The 22,003-nt window shown below is 40.7% G+C and overlaps 1 protein-coding gene across 4 annotated transcripts in view; it reads left to right on the plus strand.

Annotated features, from left to right (window-relative positions):
• RHOBTB1 (Rho related BTB domain containing 1) overlaps window positions 1-22,003 on the plus strand; it is a 79,094-nt gene that overhangs the window by 43,009 nt on the left and 14,082 nt on the right. For all 4 annotated transcript variants that reach the window (XM_040242304.1, XM_040242305.1, XM_040242306.1 and 1 more), the window contains 3 exons: window positions 13,052-13,237; window positions 18,435-19,414; window positions 21,578-21,696. In XM_040242304.1, coding sequence (XP_040098238.1) covers window positions 13,052-13,237; window positions 18,435-19,414; window positions 21,578-21,696 — 1,285 coding nt within the window. The remainder of the gene's footprint in view (window positions 1-13,051; window positions 13,238-18,434; window positions 19,415-21,577; window positions 21,697-22,003) is intronic.

A 22,003-nucleotide genomic window follows, 5' to 3' on the forward strand; every position in this document is an offset into this window, starting at 1 on the left:
ATACAGCATTAATGCATCCCATCTTGAATGCTTGGTTGAAGCCCTTTAAAAAAATTCAGGACTGTGGGTGACCAGTGTTTATGTCTTTGTCTGGGATTGTCTGTACTTGTGGTTAAAGGCAAAGGAAAAAGTAAGAAACAACTTACGTGCCTCGATAAAGTGTTTTTGAAGTAGCTCTCATTGTCCATGGCATATTCTAATTGCTGGGCCAGAACTAACATTCTAATGATGATTTCAGTATGGCAAACAGCCTGTTGGACAGAGAAACATATCCAGTTGAGACGGACCAGGGCCAGGGCAAGGGTGAGGCATGTAAGGCACTCACCTTGGGTGTAAAATGTAAATAATAAGAAAGGTCAGATCACTGTTAACTGATCTTCTCTTTCTGTCTCAGGCTCAGCATGGCAAATGTTACTGGTCCTGACTTTATTTAAAATTTTTGTATTTTGTTCATCATGGATTTTTTTTTAACCTTAATTTTTATTTTTGGAAAAATATGGGTCATCTGGATTACTGAGGTTTGGGGTACCTCTTCAAAGTTTTCACCTGAGGCTAGTGCTTCACTCTACCCAAGTCCTGACCCTGAAGATGGACTTTATAAATGGATAACAAAGCAGCAAAGGGAGGAAAGTTACCGGTGTGTATACTTTATAGAAAAGTCATCCAAACCACACTTCTAAATGTGTGGTCTAGAGGGATCTCGGAAAATTACTGCAGCTTGTTTCCCAAAGATATTTAGTCCTGCTGTGAAATAAAGGACTAGACTAAGACTTGCCTGGGTTATAGAAAATGGTAGAAAGACATTAGAAGAGCAGCTAGTTGGACCAAGGGAGGGGAATAGTTATTCCCTAAGAGTTTAGACTAAAACTGCTGGTTCCTGTAGGCTTCCCAGGTGGCGCAGTAGTAAAGAATCCACCTGCCAGTACAGGAGACACAAGTGAAGCTGGTTTTATTCCAGGGTTGGGAAGATCCCCCGGATGAGGAAATGGCTGCCCGCTCCAGCATTCTTGCCTGGAAAATTCCCTGGACAGAGGAGCCTGGCAGGCTACAGTCCACGGGGTCGCAGAAAATCGGGCACGAATGGACCATTGAGCACTCAGCACAGCTAGTGCTCATGCTTGAGTGTGCCGAAGCCACTGGCTATCTGATGTCAGAGATGGGAGAGGTGAGTCAGCAGGCTTTAGCCAGTACCTGAGTGATTAGAAGGAAGCTACGCTTCGGTAAACACTGCCACAGAAATATCATAATGCTCTCTACCTCAGCCAAATGGGAAGAATCTTACAAAGATTAGAGAGAGAAATTTTGAGTGAAGGAAACCGGGGGGAAAAGAGCACACACTGTGTGTGATTCCATTGCTGTAAAATTCCAGAAAATGACGTGTAATCTATAGTGACAAAAAAATCAATCACTGGTTGCCTGGGAAAGAGGGGGGAGGGAAAAATGGATTACCAAGGGACACTTTGGGGGTGACAGAAATGTTTATTTTCTTGATTGAGATGCAGACTCAGGAGTGTATACCTGTCAAAACTAATCACATTGAGCACTTTAAGTATACAAAGCTTGTGTGTGCTAAGTCACTTCATTTGTGTCCGAATATTTGTGACCCTATGGACTGTAGCCCACCAGGCTCCACTGTCCATGGGATTCTCCAAGCAGGAATCCTGAAGTTGGTTGCCATTTCCTCCTCCAGGAGGTCTTCCCAACCCAGGGATCAAACACATCTCTTATGACTGCTGCCCTGGCAGGCAGATTATTTACCATGAGCACTCCCTGGTGGCTCAGACGGTAAAGCGTCCGCCTGCAATGCAGGAGCTGCTGCTAAGTCGCTTGAGTCGTGTCCAACTCTGTGCGACCCCAGAGAGGGCAGCCCACCAGGCTCCCCATCCCTGGGATTCTCCAGGCAGGAGTACTGGAGTGGGTTGCCATTGCCTTCTCAAGCAATGCCAGAGACCCGGGTTCAGTTCCTGGGTGGGGAAGATCCCCTGGAGAAGGAAATGGCAATCCACTCCAGCACTCTTGCCTGGAAAATCCCATGCACGGAGGAGCCTGATAGGCTACAGTCCATGGGGCGCAGAGTCAGACACGACTGAGCGACTTCACTTTCACTTTCACCCACCACCTGGGAAGCCCCATCCAGAGTTTAGTGTATTTCAATTGTAGCTCAGTAATTTTTTTTAGATAAAATATTTTTATGGGAATCGAAGTAGTCTATGGTATGTGAGGAAATTTTCATGGCTAACAATATATGTTTCAATTATTTGTAGACCTTAAACTTAGTTCTCATTGAAAATATAAATGATTTGTGTGAACTTTAATGGGGAAAAATATAAGACCAGATTCTTAATAGCTGAATATAGGAAATGAGATAGTTCTGGCACCTCCAAGCTAATGTTGTCCCCAAACCAGGCTGGACCCCTTTTCCCAGAGATAGAACCGTCAACTGTGTGGATCGTAATCCAACCAAGAGGCCTGTGTCTTTGACTTTGATTCTGTAGCTTTTTTCTGAGAAGGTACATTTGTCCAGGTACCGTGTAATAACCAAATAAAGTATACCACGTTCCCTGAAAGTTTTCCATTTCTCCCTCAAATAGTAACAATTTTGTCTATCATGGTCAGTTCTTTCCGGAACCAGAGAATGGTGTAAGGCCAAGTGAAAAAGGAGGGGTTGTAGTCAGCTGCACCTTCAGAACTCCCCCTTTTTGCCAGATCTGTGAATTTGTAAATTGGGCGGGGCGGGGGGGGGTGCCTTTTCTGAATGAGTATTCTTAAACAGAGAATTGAACACTAATGTTTTTCCAACTATAGTTTGTTTCTCCTCTGGGTATCATTTCCAAGCTCTTTATAAGAATTATTTTAAAATATAATTGTATACTTACCTTTTTAATCCATTTACCCATAGAGGAGGGCATTAAGTAAAACAATTGAAGGTGGATTATTATTGCTTTGTGCTAATCCAAAACAGAAAAATATGTTAGACTAAATGTATACAAGTAATTTAAAATTTTTTAATGTAGTAGAAACGTATGGATTCTGTAGGGAAGCACTCAAGCACAGGATTGCAGTGATGCCAGATCAGCCGGCACACAGAAGATACATCTGTATCACCCCAACCTACTGTCTCCCACTGTCCTTCCTGCTCTGAGCTGGTACATCTTGTATTGTAACCAGAAGACAAAATATCAGAGGAGCTGGGATTCCTGTGCCCAACCCAGTACTGTGCCCAGGATGAAAATGTCCTTGGGAAACAGCAGTGCCAGATGAGATAGGAACAGGGCTTGACTGATGACTGGGGTCACTTGTGTTCCAGGACCTGGAAGGATGCTGGCTGCTGCCCAAACACTGGTCACATGGCTGGGAAAAATGGTCCTTTGTGGTTGAGCCCAGGAAAACATTTGTGGACCCAAAAGAACCCACAGGCTTATGAATAATGAGGCCGCTGAGCTGGGTAAAGAGATAAGGAGCATATGCGCTGTTCGACACATTAACGTCACGTGTTCTGCCTTCTTTTTACCTTTTTTCTGTTACTACTTAATAACTGCAAGCTCGACATGCTGGGTCAAATACAGCTAAGTGTGTTGCCTGCTCATCATGGACAAAGAGAAAACAAAAGTTTGTGATGTTTCTAATACCAGAATCTTCCAATGACAACAATGTATTTCAGCCTGCACAGTTTTCCCACATAAAAATAGGTGGTAAGAAGAAAGAGATTGCTGAGTAATTCTGCAGTATCTTCAGAGGATAATTCTATTACCATCTTTCAGCAATTCCATATCAATGAGCTGGTAAGCCAAAGGGAAAGATCTCTTGTTGAGAATGTCCTGCCATTCTTATTAACCGCAATATACAGGATATATATTTGGTGACTTTTGAAACCATAAACCATATTTGTCTGACAATAATTGGGACCTTATGGTTTACAAATGACTTTCACAGATATTTTTCTTAGTGAATCTTAACAGCAGTCATTATCAGCAACTTTTAATGTTGACCATTTATCAGATTTCTAAAATTATTCCCCTACTTTGATCTTTCCCCAGAACAGTTACCCCCAGTCTAGAAAATACAGTTAGAAGGATAAAGTACTGAATTACCAACAAATAAAACAAATTAGCAAAGATCTCTTTTAAATTCATCACCTTGGTTATCTTTTTATTTCAGTGCTTTTGGAGATTGGGGGAGTTGGTGTGTTTTTTAAAAAACAAGATGGCCTATGAAATGGAGAATGTTATCTTAACCCTTAATTCTGTGAAACTAAGGCAGAATTAATCCTGAAAATAACCTGCCCATTTCTTTATATTTCCTTTTTGCTTCTGGATATAATCTTAATTCCTAGAAGAGATCATTAATCCATTTTTATTCTGGAATTATGAAAGTATCCAATTAGGTGGGACAAGTAGATTTTTAAGATAAATTCAAATAATTTAAAAATATATGTTTAGTGGATAAGCTCTGCTATAGACCAGAGATGGCGATATACAGCTGCACGCATGCTCAGTCGTGTCTGACTCTTTGTGACGCTACAGACCGTAGCCCACCAGACTCCTTTGTCCGTGGGATTTTCCTGGCAAGAATACTGGCATAGCATGGGATGCCATTTCCTCCTCTAGATTATACAGTTATCTTTCGGCAATAATTGTCTCAAGAAATACAATAGCTCACATATCATTTTTTTATTAAAAGTTAACATACCCCCTAACTGACTTATCTTAGGCCTAAATTTCTTTTAGATTTTGAGTCTGCAGACATACTTGCGTCTACGTCCTTCAGAATCTACAAGGCTTTTTTACTTGATAAGCAGTTACTGAGGGCCTCTTTTGTTACAAACACTGTTGTGTACCGTGAACGAGACAAAACAGAATCCCTAAAGATGAAACTAAGAGCAGTGGGGAAAGCCAGCAGCAGAAAGAGTTACAATACAGGGTTAAAATGCTGAACTAAAGATGTCAGTACCAGGAACAGGGAAGAAAGAATTGCTCAGAGCAAAAATTCCAGCATCATTCTCTTTTTGCTCATGTCCCATACCTGCTCCATCAGCAGACCCCAGTGACTCTACCTTCCACACATTTAACGAACGCAGCCACCTCTTACCACCTGTACTGCTCCCAGGACAAAGTCACCATCCTCTCTGGATGATGATTTTTTTTAACTGTCCTCTCCTACTGTCTTATGCCTTCTGACAACCCACCCTTCACCACTATTTAGGAGTTATTACAGCAGTAGGGTGATCCTGTTAAAACATACATTTTTTCATTCAACTCAAAACCCCTAATCACCTACCAGTTCACTCAGAGTAACAGCCATACACCCATGAGGCCCTCCGTATCTCAGACAGCATTGCCTCTCTGCTCAGTTCCTGCTGTTTTCCCCCCTCACCTTGAGGGAAACACCACAGGAATGTCCTGCCTCAGGACCTTTGCCTTAGATGCTTTCTCTTCCACAGTGTTCTTCCCCCAAGATATCAACATGTCAGCCTCTTCACTTCCTTCAGGTCTTTACTGAGACATCACCTTTTCAGTAAGGCCCTCCATCGCCACCTCATTTCAACAGCAACTTCTGCTTTCCAATATTTCTGTCCCCAGTACCCTGCCCACTTTCCTGCAAGCACTGTCACTATCTAGCATACTAAACATTCTGCCTACGTTTCTTGCTCATTGTCTCTGTTCTCTGGTAGAATATAAGCGTGACACAGATAAGCATACTGAGGACAGTGATTTGTGTCTTTAACTAATCGCCGTGTCCCCAGTGTCTGGAAGAGCACCTGCCACGTAGTAGGATATCAGTTAATATTTCTGGGAGAAATGATTGAATGATTGCTTATTGATACTGGACAAGTGACTTGGCAGGTCCTGTGCCTTTATCACTTTACAGAGGCCTGGGGCAAGGCCTGGGTAAAAGTGGTGGGATGATCTTGCTAGTTTACACACTTTGGTTTCAGCAGCGTCAAGGAGTTTAATCCCAGAGCCCTCCCATCTGGCAGTCTGGCTGACATGTAGGCACCATTAGGTGTGCAGCTAGCCTTGCTCTTAGGAGAAAACGTCCACCTTCATGAAGGAAGGCAGCTCCTCAGTCATGCAGCTTCAGAGCAAGCCAGAGAGAAATGAGAATGAGGAGAAGTAGGCAGGGAATTTATTCCTGCAATTGCACCTTCCCCTTTAAGGAAGCCTTTTCTGTATCAGTCTTTCCTGCTTTCATTGACCAGGAGGTAAATGAGCTTGCTTACGCTGTTTCTTTTAATCACTTACGTGTGCTTCACACTGCTTCATATGCGTTCAGCTTGTTCTGATCATTGTGTGAGGTGTAAGAATGCAGACGGTCTCTAACTTACAGTGGTCTAACTTATAATTTTTCTGTTTTATGATGGTGTAAAAGTAATACACATTCAGTAGAAAACATACTTTGAATTCTGATCTTTTCCCCAGGTTGGCTATATCCAAGTACTAGCCCTGCTCCTAGTCAGCCACACAGTCAACAGGGTAAACAATTGATACATTTACAACTATTCTGTACCCAGACAAGCATTCTTCACATTCAGCACAGTACTCAGTATACAGTATTCGGCCTTTTTGTTCATTGATGTTGCCCAACTGTACGCTAATGTAAGTGTTCTGAGCACATTTAGGGTAGGCTCAACAAAGCTACGGAGAAGGCGATGGCGCCCCACTCCAGCACTCTTGCCTGGAAAATCCCATGGACGGAGAAGCCTGGTAGGCTGCAGTCCATGGGGTCTCGAAGAGTTGGACACGACCGAGCGACTTCACTTTCACTCTTCACTTTCATGCATTGGAGAAGGAAATGGCAACCCACTCCAGTGTTCTTGCCTTGAGAATCTCGGGGACCGGGGAGCCTGGTGGGCTGCTGTCTATTGGATCGCACAGAGTCTGACACGACTGAAGCGATTTAGCAGCAGCAGCAATGAAGCTATGTTTGGTAGGTTAGGCATATTAAATACATTTTTCATTTATGATATTTTCCATTTATGATGGATTTATCAGGACATAACCCCATCATAAGTCATAGAAAATATTTGTACACTAAAGGAAGCATAGATTGAAAAATGGGATTTCAAGTTTAAAAAAACAGTTGGTTACATTGAATGATAACACAGGCTTTTATATGATCAGGTCACTGGCTTCTGTGATTTTTGCACTATAATGGCAGAACCAACCATTTTTAAGATTGGGTGTTATCCGTCTTAGGATTTGGTGGCATTGGTGGGATGTTGGTATGGCCTTCCTACACTTAAGAGGGTGCATTGCTTTAGTCCCATTTTTGGAGGGTGGGGGAAGGCTGATTTAAAATATTTGCTTTCTATTAAACATACAGTTATGGGCTTGGGAGAAATAGTTGCACATGCTAATCACTCCCAAATCTGAATATATTTCAGGGTGTTTTCAGTTTTCCCCACATAACATCTGTACTTAAGAAGCCTCACTGCTATTGGTAAAGTATTGATTTGATTTCTCTGCTCACATCCAGGGCACTGCATGTTTCTGCCCTGCTCTCCCCAGACCCCCTGCCAGGCGCTCCCCTACAGGCCTCTCCATTTTCCATGAGTATGAGTTTACACAGCCATTCATCTCCAGGTGGTTATGTTCACCATCACTGACAACTCCCTCCACATCTCATACACACCGGGCTGCTCCCCTACTAAAACTTTCCAAAGCCACGTGTTACACATTCCTTTTTTCCACCATGCTCCCAGCTGTTTTGTGATGTTTTGATCTGTCTGTTTGCACAGTGCTGTCAGACTATATGCATGAAAGGTGTATTATTGACATGAATGGTTTTAAAAACATTTCTGTAAAGAGCCTACCTCGGTTACTGGGGAGGGAGAAGGAGGTCAGGGACATCTTACTTGAGTCTTTGCCAGAAGAAGACTTGTGTATGTTAACAAACAAACCCATTGAAATGTGATCATGATCTCTACCGATAAAGGATATGGGAGTCTCTACTTAGAAATTATAATAGGCAGTAATGACATAAAGATATGGAATCCTACCGTAGAAAAAGTATAAAAGTATATGTTAAGAAGGAAATACTTACAAGAAGATTCAGGTAAACAGAATTGTTAGCTTATTCTTGGTCACCAAGTGTAAGGGTCTTAGCAAGAGACCCAACCAGAACTGGCACACTGGGAAGAGGCCAGTTGGATGGGAGCCTGTGGATGTCCTGCTCACAGCTATCTGGAGGACTAGATGGAATCTACTGTCCTTCACATTGTCCATGCTGGCCTGGATAATTTAGCAATTTTTTTTTCACTTAAGCAGATAAGAAAACCCAAGGCCCACAGCTCTTTAGCTGGACAGTGGTGGCAAAGCAAGGAAAACAAACTAAGAAGATAGAAAGTACTTTTGTGATAGAGAACATGGACAATTCATTCCTAATAGAAAATATTTCTGTTTGCTTCCCTGATCTTTTTCCACTAAGTCTGCTATATTTGAATCTAGATGATAAAGACTGGCCATGAGAATGGGTGGTATTTAGTGTTTAAAGCCCAGCTTGAAAGAGAAAAAAATGTGTATACACACACACACACACACACACACATTATTACCGTAAAAGGAAAATCCACCTTATATTTAATAGCAATCTGTTTTTTAAAACTTCATGTAAAAAATTTCACTCTATGCCCATAGCAATATACAATAAAGAATATAATAATATAGTGCATTTTTTAAAAGTCTGTCTTGGGCCAAGATATGTGGGTAAGTTGCATTTTTTCAGGTTTTTTTTCTTTAATCCTCCAACAAAGATTGGCCCCAACTTTGCATACATTCCTTATGTTATCCAAATATCTTTGCCAATCTTTCACATGCTATCTTTGGCCAGTATTCTCCTTGAAAGATAGCAAAAAAATAATGTGGTTTTTTTGTTTTGTTTTGTTTTTGTTTTTTATTACTTATTCTTATAGAAGAAGAACTGCTACAGTTGACAGCTTTATCAGCTCAAGCATTTGGGGGATGACTAGGTCTCTCTGTGGTCTCCTCCCTACCTCCCACAGCTCCACTAAACTGTAGATCTGCCATTGTTTCAACACATATTGATGAATTTACTTCATCAGGCATTATTTGATGTGTCAATAACCTAAACTTTTATACCAACATATTCCCCTTAGAAACAATAAATCACAGTTTTCTCAAAACAAATAAACATTCATAGGCAAGCACCCAAGACCAAACACTTGGATCCTTTGTAATCTCGTCTTTCTTTGAAAGAATAAGACCACTTAGCTCAGTCAAAAAAAAAAATCCAAACCTCTTCCTACTCTTCTCAGTATTCAAGTTCTGGAGCTTGAGTTTTGTCTCCTATGTTCTTTTTGCCTCAGCATTCTCCAATTCTTATCCTTTCTACTCCAAATAGCTGTAAGACTCCATTTAAATCCTATCAGATGACAAAGGAGGCAAGAATATACAATGGAGTAAAGACAATCTCTTTAACAAGTGGTGCTGGGAAAACTGGTCAACCACTTGTAAAAGAATGAAGCTAGATCACTTTCTAACACCACACACAAAGATAAACTCAAAATGGATTAAAGATCTAAATGTAAGACCAGAAACTATAAAACTCTTAGAGGAGAACATAGGCAAAACACTCTCGGACATAAACCACAGCAGGATCCTCTATGATCCACCTCCCAGAATTCTGGAAATAAAAGCAAAAATAAACAAATGGGATCTAATTAACATGTAAGAATCGAAATACCAGTCTATGTCTGATGCAGGATATGACACGCTTGGGGCTGACGCGCGGGGATGACCCAGAGAGATGTTGTGGGGAGGGGGGTGGGAGGGGGGTTCATGTTTGGGAACGCATGTACACCTGTGGTGGATTCATGTCAATCTATGCCAAAACCAATACAGAATTGTAAAGTAAAAATTAAAAATAAATAAATAAATTAAAAAAAAAAAAAAATAAATCCTATCAGAATAGGAACCCTGAGGTCATTTCTCGGCCAACTCTGCTGCCTAATAAGTATGAATGTCCTCATCACACCTCCCCCTCCCAATTATTTTTTTAAATTCAACTCAGTTATTTTAAACGCAACTCTTCAAAGTTAAAAAAAATGTAACAGAGCCACAGAAGCAGAAATGCTAGAACTTGCCTTTTTATCTCTCACAGGAATGGCATTTTTAAACACAAACTCATGTCAGACATTGAATAGTCTCTACCCAGGAATGAATGTTTTGATTAAAAGTTATTTAATATCTCTAGCTCCTTGGAATTCTGCCTAAAGCTGGAGATATTCTTAGCTGCAGGTTTTGTGCCTTCTTCAACCAGATAGAAAAATGGCTCAAAATCTAGAGGGAATAAATGGCATTCCCAGAATAGTTACTTGGTTGCATAGGTGTTTATATCATAGAGGATACTGATGTGTTGAAATTTAGGAATTAGAAAAGAATGCTGGGGGAGGAGGAATGTATCAGTGCAGCCTTTCTACAGCCCTGTCCCTACATCCATTGATCCTCAGGCTTTTGCTTAAAATCAGTTTTAGGACACTGCATTTATACAGCAGGTCTTAACACTAAGATTCTGTATAATCTGTATGTCATGTTTCTTAACTTGAATTGGTATTTAAATCAAGAAGTGTTAAAGACATTTAAGCAGGTTGGTAGATCAAATATGATTTAATTTTTTGTCTGCTTCCAATGTAAAATCATGGGGACAGATTCTCATAGCATCTAAACGTTCATTTTAAAAAAATTTTTAGAAGAAGGATAACTTCATTTCAAGGATGCAAATAGAATTTTGACTCAATAAGTTATTTTCGCTTCCGAGGTAGTGTTGCTCTCAGTACAACCTCTTCTCTTTAACCATCATCCTTTTGAAGCAAAATATTTACAGAGCGTTGAATTATTTTTCCAGCTTTCCAACAGCATTTCATGCACTGAGATATTGATGTGACATAGTTAGAAATTGGGCCCTCCGGACCTGTATTGTGCAATGGCATTGTGCTGTTATCATCGGGAGATTCCATTTTTTCCAACCCCCAGGGTCCTGTCTGTACTTGTTTACAGGTCATCTGGATAGCAACTAGTATATGTTCAATGGCATGAGTGTTAGCACGGTAACCTTGGCAACCGAGCTAGCTCTGATTTCAAAACCTCACATGCTGTATCATAAAATTAAATAACAGAATTGACATTCTGCTACATGTCTGTCATATAAATTAAGCTCTGAGAATGATTTCCTTTATAGCGGTATGCCTTAATATGGAAATAGAAGGTACGAATTAGAACAATTTTATTACATATATATGTACTATTCCACATTTACGTGCTGGATATAGTTCTATCAATTCTTTCTCTATGATTTTGAACCTCAGATATTGCCATATTACTCTCACTGTGCTGGAATTCTTGGTGGCTTCATTTTATGATTAGGATGAAGCTTATAGCAGAGCTGTATCAGATATCCTATAGAAATAGTATTATGAATAATAGAAGATTCTGCTCTTAAAAAAATGTAAAATTCAAATTATTCTTGACTTTACTAGATACCATTATTTATGCTGATTAGAAATAAGACTGTGCACAGAATATTATACTAACTAAATCAGAATCCCAAAGACAAGACATGCTTCCCTTTCATTTATATAGTTATGCATATTTTTACACACATTATATTTTCCAGTGCCAGGAATCTTTGATAAGATCTTTATTTCAAGGACATTTTAAACATGCAGATTAATACACTTCATCAGCTCTGAGTCCTACGTCCTCCTTTATAATTTGTAAATATTTTAATGTCAGGATTTTTCTATTTGTTGGGGTCTGGTGCAGTTTTTCTTGGATATAAATTTAAAGACTCAACTTGTGAATTACATTTAATGTAAGCACCCTGCAGTTTGCTGCATTGCAAATGATTATTTTTAGAAATTTTATGGTTGCCTGGATATATATATTTGTCTTCATTGATATGTAGGAAGAAAAGCTCATTAATGATTTAAAAAGAAGGCGTTTTGATTCATCAACTTCATTCTTCTCATTACATAAATAATAAAGGCAATAAATTAACATCTAATAAAGTTGTAAGTTTATTTCTGAATATAACTGCAAAACAGTCTTGAATCCTTGGGTATAACTTTTTCTATTCTTTATATTTTTCTGCCTCCATGTTTTCAATGTCATCATTCTGCATATTTTAACCTAGAAAGATGGTGTATAATTTTATTAAAGATGCCTTCTAGCAGTTATCTATCAAACACCATAATTGAACAACTGTTTTGTAAAACAGTTCTTTGGCTTCTAGAATGGTAAGTTATTATATAAAACATGGAAGATTCTTATGTCACAACTGACTACAAAACAATTTTCCTTTTTCCGTATACCTGCTATATGTCATATATAACATTTGATAAAGCTGCTTCCAACATTTTCTCATCTTATTAGCCATCCATCTAACTCTGGCTAGTGTTTTGTTAAATACTACCGTCTTACCTTATACCTAGCAAAAAGTGGAAATTCCTGCAAATTCAGGACTTTTTCTTTTCAGAAACAGATTAAGTGGTTGTGCTCTCTACATTTGTGCTTAAGGGTGAAGAAGGGCAGAAATCCTTCTGTGTATTTGCCGACCCTGTACAGCAAATACCTGTTACATTTTCTGCAATGTTTAAACTGTTTGCTTTATCTCATTGAGTCATCATCACCTTTCTGTTTACACTGGTAAATGGTAGTTTTTATTATTTTCTTTTATCTTGAAACTATTTCTTGTGATGAACAGAAATAGTTCAGCATGTGATGATGTGGTGGTTCCAGGACTGAGTCCAGTTTGGGTAACCATCTATCCTGTGAAATAACTTCATCCAGAACTTTTCAATGCCTAGGCCTCCTACAGTGCAACATGGACATGAACTCAGGCTGGGTGGGTGCTGGAATGTGGGGGCTTAATGGGCTGTTTGCATGACTCCAAGATGTATTTTAATATCTGGTATTTTTTTTAAAATTGTGAAATGATATGGCATTCGATGGATGGGGAAGGGGAGGAATCCTAATAATAAAAGAGAAAATAAAAGTGAAAAAGCAATACAGCTTCTTTTGTGATTTCCTTGTAGGTCCGATGTTGTGGTCCTCTGCTTTTCGATCGCTAATCCCAATTCCCTAAATCATGTGAAAACCATGTGGTATCAAGAGATCAAGCACTTTTGCCCTCGCACACCTGTTGTTCTAGTTGGCTGCCAGCTAGATCTCCGCTATGCTGATCTTGAAGCTGTTAATAGAGCCAGACGCCCTTTAGCAAGGTAAGCCAGGGGACTCAGTGTGCCAGTTAAATTAAAATTTAGAGGTAGCAGATGTCTTTGTAGCCTTGGGTTCTGTTCTTTAGTGGCTCCAAGATCCCATCAATCAGTCTGAATGCTTTAAGTTAGCTTGTTAATCATGAGGAAGAGATATGTTCTGATCCCTCTCATGTTCACTATTACCTCTTTTTTAAAAAATTGTACATATTTTTTAATTGCTGGAAAATTGCTTGACAGTTTTGTGTTGGTTTCTGCCATACAACAACGCAAATGAATCGTGTGTGTGTATGTGTGTGTATGTGTGTGTGTACTCCTTCCTTCCTGATCCTCCCTCCCCTTCCCACGTCCCACCCCCTGGGTCATCACAGAGTGCCAGGCTGGGTTTCCTGTGTTATTTAGCAACTTCCCATTATCTATTTTACACATGATAGTGTATATATGTTAATGCTACTTCTCAGTTCATCCTGCCTTCACCTTCTCCGGCTGTGTCCAAAAGTCTGTTCTCTACTAGGTTCATCAGTACTATTTTTATAGGTTCCATATATGTATGCATTAATATACAATAATTATTTTTCTCTTTCTGACTTAATTCACTATGTATAAGAGGCTCTAGGGTTATCTACCTCACTACAACTGACTCAGATATGTTCCTTTTATGGCTGAGTAATATTCCATTGTATAAATATACACCAACTTCTTTATCCATTCATGTGGAGATAGACATCTAGGTTGTTTTCATGTCCTGGCTGTAAATGAAGCAACTGACAAAGGGTTAATCTCCAAAATCTATTAGCAGTTCATATAGCTCAATATCAGCAAAACAAATAACCCAGTCAAAAAATGGGCAAAAGACATAAACAGACATTTCTCCAAAGAACACATCACTTCACTTCAGTCTCTCAGTCGTGTCAAACTCTTTGCAACCCCATGAACTGTAGCATGCCAGGCCTCCCTGTCTAAACTCCCAACTCCCGGAGTTTACCCAAACTCATGCCACTGACTCAGTGATGCCATCCAACCATCTCATCCCCTGTCGTCCCCTTCTCCTCCCACCTTCAATCTTTCCCAACATCAGAGTCTTTTCAAATGAATTAGCTTTTTGCATCACATGGCCAAACTATTACAGTTTCAGCTTCAGCATCAGTCCTTCCAATGAATATTCAGGACTGATTTCTTTTAGGATGGACTGGTTGGATCTCCTTGCTCTCCAAGGGACTCTCAAGAGTCTTCTCCAACACCACACTTCAAAAGCATCAGTTCTTCATCACTCAGCTTTCTTTATAGTCCAACTCTCACAACCATACATGACTACTGGAAAAACCATAGCTTTGACTAAACAGACCTTTGTTGGCAAAGTAATATCTCTTCTTTTGAATATACTGTCTAAGTTGGTCATAACTTTTCTTCCAAGGAGTAAGCGTCTTTTAATTTCATGGCTGCAATCACCATCTGCAGTGATTTTGGAGCCCCCCAAAAATAAAGTCAGCCACTGTTGCCACTGTTTCCCCACCTATTTCCCATGAAGTGATGGGACCAGATGCCATGATCTTCGTTTTCTGAATGTTGAGCTTTAAGCCAACTTTTTCACTCTCCTCTTTCATTTTCATCAAGAGGCTCTTTAGTTCTTCTTTGCTTTCTGCCATAAGGGTGGTGTCATCTGCATATCTGAGGTTATTGATATTTCTCCCGGCAATCTTGATTCCAGCTTGTGTTTCTTCCAGTCCAGCGTTTCTCGTGATGTATTCTGCATATAAGTTAAATAAGCAGGGTGACAATACACAGCCCTGACGGACTCCTTTTCCTATTTGGACCAGTCTGTTGTTCCCTGTCCAGCTCTAACTGCTGCTCCCTGACCTGCATACAGATGAAGGAAGACATACAAGTGGCCAATAAACACATGAGAAGATGCTCCACGTGGCTCATTATTAGAGAAATGCAAATCCAAACTACAGTGAGGTATCACCTCACACCAGTCAGCATGGTCATCCAAAAACAAAAATCTATACACAATAAATGCTGGAGAGGATGTGAAGAAAAGGGAACCCACCTGCACTGTTGGTGGGAATGTAAACTGACAAAGCCATTACGGAAAACAGTATAGAGATTCCTTTAAAAAGTAGGAATAAATCATCTGACCCAGAAATCCTGCTTGGGCATATACCCTGGGAAAACCACAATTCTAAAAGACACATGTACCCCAATGTTCATTTCACCATCACCTCTTAGTCAGGAACCCATTATTGTAAAATGGTTGGCCAGAGCTTAAAGTGAGTTCTCTAATTATGATATGGTGTATAAATGTGCTTTGGGGCCTTCCCTGGTAGTCCAGTGGTTAGGACTCAGCTCCCAATGCAAGAGGGGCTCGTTTGATTCCTGGTTGGGGAACTAAGATCCTACATGTTGCCAAGTACAGCCAAAAAAATAAATAAGCACTTTGAACTTGGTAAAGTGTTAAACAAAATGTTAGTTACTCATAATAATGTCTTCTAGAAATTAAGATTTATAATAAAGGTAGGTGAAATTCATATCTGGATAGTCATGTATGGATGTGAGAGTTGGACTGTATAGAAAGCTGCACACCAAAGAATTGATGCCTTTGAACTGTGGTGTTGGAGAAGACTCTTGAGAGTCCCTTGGACTGCAAGGAGATCCAGCCAGTCCATCCTAAAGGAGATCAGCCCTGAATATACACTGGAAGGACTGATGCTGAAGCTGAAACTCCAATACTCTGGCCACCTGATGCGAAGAGCTGACTTATTTGAAAAGACCCTGATACTGAGAAAGATTAAAGGTGGGAGGAGAAGGGGAAGACAGAGGATGAGATGGTTGGATGGCATCACCGACTCAATGGACATGAGTTTGAGTAAGCTCCAGGAGCTGGTAATAGAGAGGGAAGCCTGGCGTGCTGCAGTCCATGGGGTCGCAAAGAATCGGACACGACTGAGCGACTGAACTGAACTGAACTAAAGTGAAATTCAGAGCCATCATCTATGATTCTTGGCCCCAGAAACATCAAATTCATGCAAATACTCATATCCAAGTATTTTTAACCTTCTCGTTTTCCTCCATCCAACTTGTTAGAGTATTTCATTCCTGAGGTGGCCATGTCCGGTTTTTAAAGATTATATAGACCTATGGTTAAAAACAGCAATACTGCTTTTTAAAGGCTCTCTGATGGTGTTATTTTTAGAGTGTCACACATTTAAATTACAGCTTGAAGGAGGATTTGTTTCCATCTATATAAAATGTGGATACCAATCTTGGGAGGAATAAGGGTTTTTTTAAAACATATATTCCTTCAATATTCTTTTTAAAAATAATTGTATATGTGTTTTATTCTTAACTTTGTTTTTTGCTGGTAAACATAGGTTTTCGCAAAATGTTGATATTACTGCCTTCCTTCCAGGTAGTAGGTACTTTACCTTAATAAGCTTATTATAAAATTTTATATGGACATAAGTTTTTATGCTCTCACAGCAAAAGCAAACGTACTTTGTCAAGATAATTTCTGATGTTCTAGGTACATCTTGGATAAATGTCCTGAAAACATTTCATGTTCCTTCTATCCTTAAATACATGGACTAGGAACTGCATATTATAAGCCACGCAAAGGGAAAGAGGCCTCCCGGCAAGTGAGAGACTAGCCCCAGGCCTCAGAACTCTCTGTGTCAAAGGTTAGGATACTCAGGCCTCACACCCTGCATGTTTGGAGGCCTGAGGGAGAGTTACAGAGCTCCAGGGCACAGTCCTTTCCGTAGACAATTCTGAGGTTTCAGGAAGGAGTGTCTGAGCTAAGTCTTAAAGAGATTCATCAATTAGTAATCCACCAAAAGCCCATAGGAGCAAAGCTTGAAGTTAACCCCTCTTTTCTGTGCTTCACTTCCACCTCTGCAACTCCGTGCAATTTTCCCTCATTTCCATCTAGATCCTCAAATCCAAATTCTACCCCGTATTACCTTATTTCTCCTAAGACATGTCCCTGTTACACACACATCACCCTTGGTCCTGTACACCAGATATTTTATTTAGGAAGATCATCCCCTAAGAGTGCATTTCAGAATCAAGTATGTGTTGGTGAACAATGTAACGACAGATCCTATCTTGCCTGCGTTTTGGAAGTCATCTGTGTCTTGATCACGGTTATACTGTAATTACAGCACTGTTCTGCCTGCCGATACTGATTCCAGAAGCTTGGCTTCTTGGGGATTAATTAGACTGTAAATGGGCTTTGTGTGCCAGTCTAAAGGGTTTAGACTTTATTCCCTGGACTCTATGGAACCAGAGGAAATTTTTTTTAAAGAATTGCAGCTAAGTCATACTTGTGGTACATAAGAAATTTTTGTGTAATAGTGAATGCTGTGAGCTAAAATGTGGAAAAATTCTGAAGAAAGATGAGTTAAGAGGCTAATGTACTAATCCAGGCAAAAGATGATTGCCTGATTGAAGAGGAGAAAGAGTAAGATATGAAAGAAGGTTCACAAAACTAATAGAGGAGACTTAGGTGAGCTGTTGGACATGGATTATTTAGCCTAGAACTAGGGAGTTCTGGATTCTGACTGCTTAGTAAAGTGCTCTCAGTGACTTTAAAATGTGACCTTAAGACATTTCCCAAGTGGAAAGGACCTAGAAACTTTCTGCCTGTTTCTTCAGGATACAGAATGAAAACAGCATCCATAGGGGAGGCCCAAGTGAGAAAATGAACATGGATTCCTTTTTACGTTATAAAGCAAAATGTAAGCATAAGGGTAAAATGATGAAAATGATGCTGATTGTGACAGTAATGACGGTTATCAGCTAACACTGATCAAGCACTCACTGTGGAACAGGTACTATGCTGCGCTAATTATCTCATTTAAACCTTTCAGTCATCCTTTAAGATGCAAGTACTTACTATTATTCTTCCCATTTTACAGACGGGAAAACTGAGAAAAACATTAAGTAACTTACCCAGGAACAAACAGCTAGTGAAATGGCTGATGCTTGAGTTATTGTTGTTACTACTGAAAGCATTTTTTCCCCTGCCATCATATGTCCTCTATATTTGAAAGATTTGAAGTTGGTAGGAGATTTTTCAAGAGTCTAGTAAAAAGTCTGAATAGGATTTAAAATGTATAATTCAATTAGGTGCTTAGATAGTCCCTGATTACTAATTTTTTCCTGAAATAAGACTAATTCTAATGTTAAAAATATTCTATTTCAGGCCCATAAAGAGAGGGGATATTCTGCCCCCAGAAAAAGGCCGAGAGGTTGCAAAGGAACTGGGTATACCCTACTATGAAACAAGTGTGTTTGACCAGTTTGGCATCAAAGATGTGTTTGACAACGCAATCCGAGCAGCACTCATTTCGCGACGGCACTTGCAGTTCTGGAAATCCCACCTGAAGAAAGTCCAGAAGCCTTTACTTCAGGCACCGTTCCTACCTCCAAAAGCCCCCCCACCGGTCATCAAAGTTCCAGAATGTCCCTCCACGGGGACGAACGAAGCTGCCTGTTTACTGGACAATCCTCTGTGTGCCGATGTCCTCTTCATCCTCCAGGACCAGGAGCAGATCTTTGCACACCGAATTTACCTCGCTACCTCCTCTTCCAAGTTTTATGATCTTTTTTTAATGGAATGTGAAGAAACCCCCCACTGGAGTGAAGGAGCTTGTGAGAGAGAGAAGCAAAGCAGGGATTCCCAGGAGTGGGCACAGAGCCTTGACCCAGATGAGGAAAGGGAAGAGGGCACCCCAAGGACGCCTCAGGCTGAGCAGTGGGCCCCCTTGAGCCAGAACCTGTCCCAACAGGAGACCCTGGGGCTGGATGCCGAAGACCTGGTGGCAGAGACGCAGACCCTGTCAGGCTGGAGTAAGGGGTTCATTGGCATGCACAAGGAGACGCAGGTCAACCCGGTCTCAAAGCGGCTGGGCCCCATGACCGTGGTCAGGATGGACGCGTCTGTCCAGCCAGGCCCTTTCAGGACCCTGCTCCAGTTTCTCTATACAGGGCAACTGGATGAAAAGGAAAAAGATCTGGTGGGCCTGGCTCAGATCGCAGAGGTCCTGGAGATGTTTGATTTGCGGATGATGGTGGAAAACATCATGAACAAGGAAGCCTTCATGAACCAGGAGATCACGAAAGCGTTTCATGTCCGGAAAGCCAATCGGATAAAAGAGTGTCTCAGCAAGGGGACATTCTCAGGTGAGCAAGTCCAATGGCAAAGCCATCGGTACCTTTGGTTGTGTTTTATCAAACATTAGCCAAGCATGAGGAGGTGGAGATAACGATCACTGACACGTGTAAGTACTTTTCCCCTGATGTACCTAAGTTACACGTATTCACCTATTTCATTCTTATCACACTTAACGGTGAAATATGATGATCTCCATTTTGCAGATGGGGAAACTGAGGGGCAGGGAAGTTAGGTAACTGGCCTATGGTTTATACCAGCAGTCAGTGGTGGAGCCAGGATTTGAATGCAAGCTGCCTCCTAGAGCCCCATGGTGTCATAGTGCTTCTCAAAGGTAGGTCCAAGCTACCCCTGAGCCTGAGCCAGTCAGCTCAGTACTCATAATTGCCCTTCAGGATCCCTTCCCCATTTCTACTCACCAATTAGCATGCACCAATGACAAAAAAACAGCAGCCTTTGGTCCCAGAGTCGCTGAAATCCTTGAGGCCATTTTGGTGACCCCCTGGAAAGGGTCCCATCTGGAAAGCCTCATCAGTTTCTCTCCCTTCTCCTTTGGGTTCTCACCATCCTGTGCCCTGCTTGTCTGGATGCTTTTTGTCCCTTCGTTGTCTTTGATAACTGCACCAAGGGTTGCCCACAGCACCCTTACATAATTGCTTAAGCATCCTGATAACCTATATCTAAGATGGGTGACTGGCCCATGCTTATCCTATCTCATAGACTTGTGCTAATTTTGTTCTGTAATTGTCCTCTCTGTGTATATTTCATTGTAAAAATTTGACTTCTTGACTTCCATTATTATATAGATATTTCTGTTTTTGTCTTCATCTTTCATAATTCCTGTCATAGAAGTATGCATTTAATAGCTGGTCACTGAATCTGTTAATTAATTTTAAAACTTTGAGTAATATTTACTCCAAACATTGACGATCATGGTAGAGAGTCTTGAAAGTTAATGAAAAGAACTGTTACAAAGATTTACCTGCAGTAAATGAAACAATGGACCTTAAGTGAAATTGATGAAATCTGCTTTTCCTTACTAGAGAGGAATAGTAACCAAACACAGAGTGGGAGCCTAAACTGGATTCTTTATATTAAAAAAAAAAAGCCTATAAAATACAGTTGGGGGTAATTAGAAAAAATTGGACATGAACTAGATAATGGATGATATTAAGGAATTATTGCTGATTTTCTTAAGAGTTGTAATGGTATGGTTAACCATCTAGGAGAATCTTATTGTTAGAAAATTCTTGGCAAAGTAGTTAGGAGTGCATTCAGTTCACTCAGTCGTGTCCAACTCTTTGTGACCCCATGAACCACAGCACGCCAGGCCTCCCTGTCCATCACCAACTCCCAGAGTTTACTCAAACCCATGTCCATTGACTCATTGATACCATCCAACCATCTCATCCTCTGTCATCCCCTTCTTCTCCCACCTTCAATCTTTGCCAGCATCAGGGTCTTTTCTAGTGAGTCAGTTCTTCACATCAGGTGGCCAAAGTTTTGGAGTTTCAGCTTCAGCATCAGTCCTTCCAGTGAATATTCAGGACTGATTTCCTTTAGGATGGACTGGTTGGATCTCCTTGCTCTCCAAGGGACTCCCAAAAGTCTTCTCCAACACCACAGTTCAAAAGCATCAATTCTTTGGCGCTCAGCTTTCTTTATGGTCCAACTCTCACGTCCATACGTGACTACTGGAAAAACCATAGCTTTGCCTAGACGGACCTTTGTTGGCAAGTAATATCTCTGCTTTTTAATATGCTGTCTAGGTTGGTCATAACTTTTCTTGAAGTACGCTGTTAAAAAATGTCTACACACGTTTTATATAGCTAAGGCAAACATGACAAAATTAAGCATGTGATAAACCAGTTACTGTTTCATTCTTCTTTCTACTGTTCTCCATGTTGCAACTTTTCTAAATAAGGAAAGACTATTCCTCTCCTTTATGTTACTTTATGGTTCACAGTATTTGTGTTGTGACTTTATGTATAATTTTAAATGCTTACTCCTTATATCCTTGGAGGACATGGAGAGAATTGGTGCCCAAGGTGGAGGTGGACACCACATCAGTGGTTAAGGGTATGGAAGAGAGATGAGAGACTGGGCGGATGGATGTGGATGGAACCCCTGGCAAGGCTGGCTCACAGGCTTGTGCTTCCTCCATCCTTGGGCAGATGTGACGTTTAAGTTGGACGATGGAGCCATCAGTGCCCACAAACCGCTGCTGATCTGTAGCTGCAAGTGGATGGCCGCTATGTTCGGGGGGTCATTTGTCGAAAGCGCCAACAGTGAGGTAGGTGCCTTCCGAAAAGCCCAAGCAGCATCTCAATGAATATGTATGTGTATTTGTATTAGAAAGTGTTGCCAGAGGACTTTGATCCTTTAACTGCTAACTTGGAAGACTTTTTTAGGCAATACTGGAGTGTCAGGTCACCCTCTTTCCATAATTCTGCAATTATGAGAAGCTTGTTGTTCACTTGCTATGTGTGAACCCCCAAGTCCCCCCATATCCTTTTATCCTCACAGGGTTCCTCATCCCTGAAAACATGTACAGATATATTTTTTAACAAATGTCACCAGGCAAGGTACTATCAAAATCC

Source organism: Oryx dammah, unplaced genomic scaffold (assembly GCF_014754425.2).
Source record: "Oryx dammah isolate SB20612 unplaced genomic scaffold, SCBI_Odam_1.1 HiC_scaffold_6, whole genome shotgun sequence".
Classification (NCBI taxonomy): domain Eukaryota; kingdom Metazoa; phylum Chordata; class Mammalia; order Artiodactyla; family Bovidae; genus Oryx; species Oryx dammah.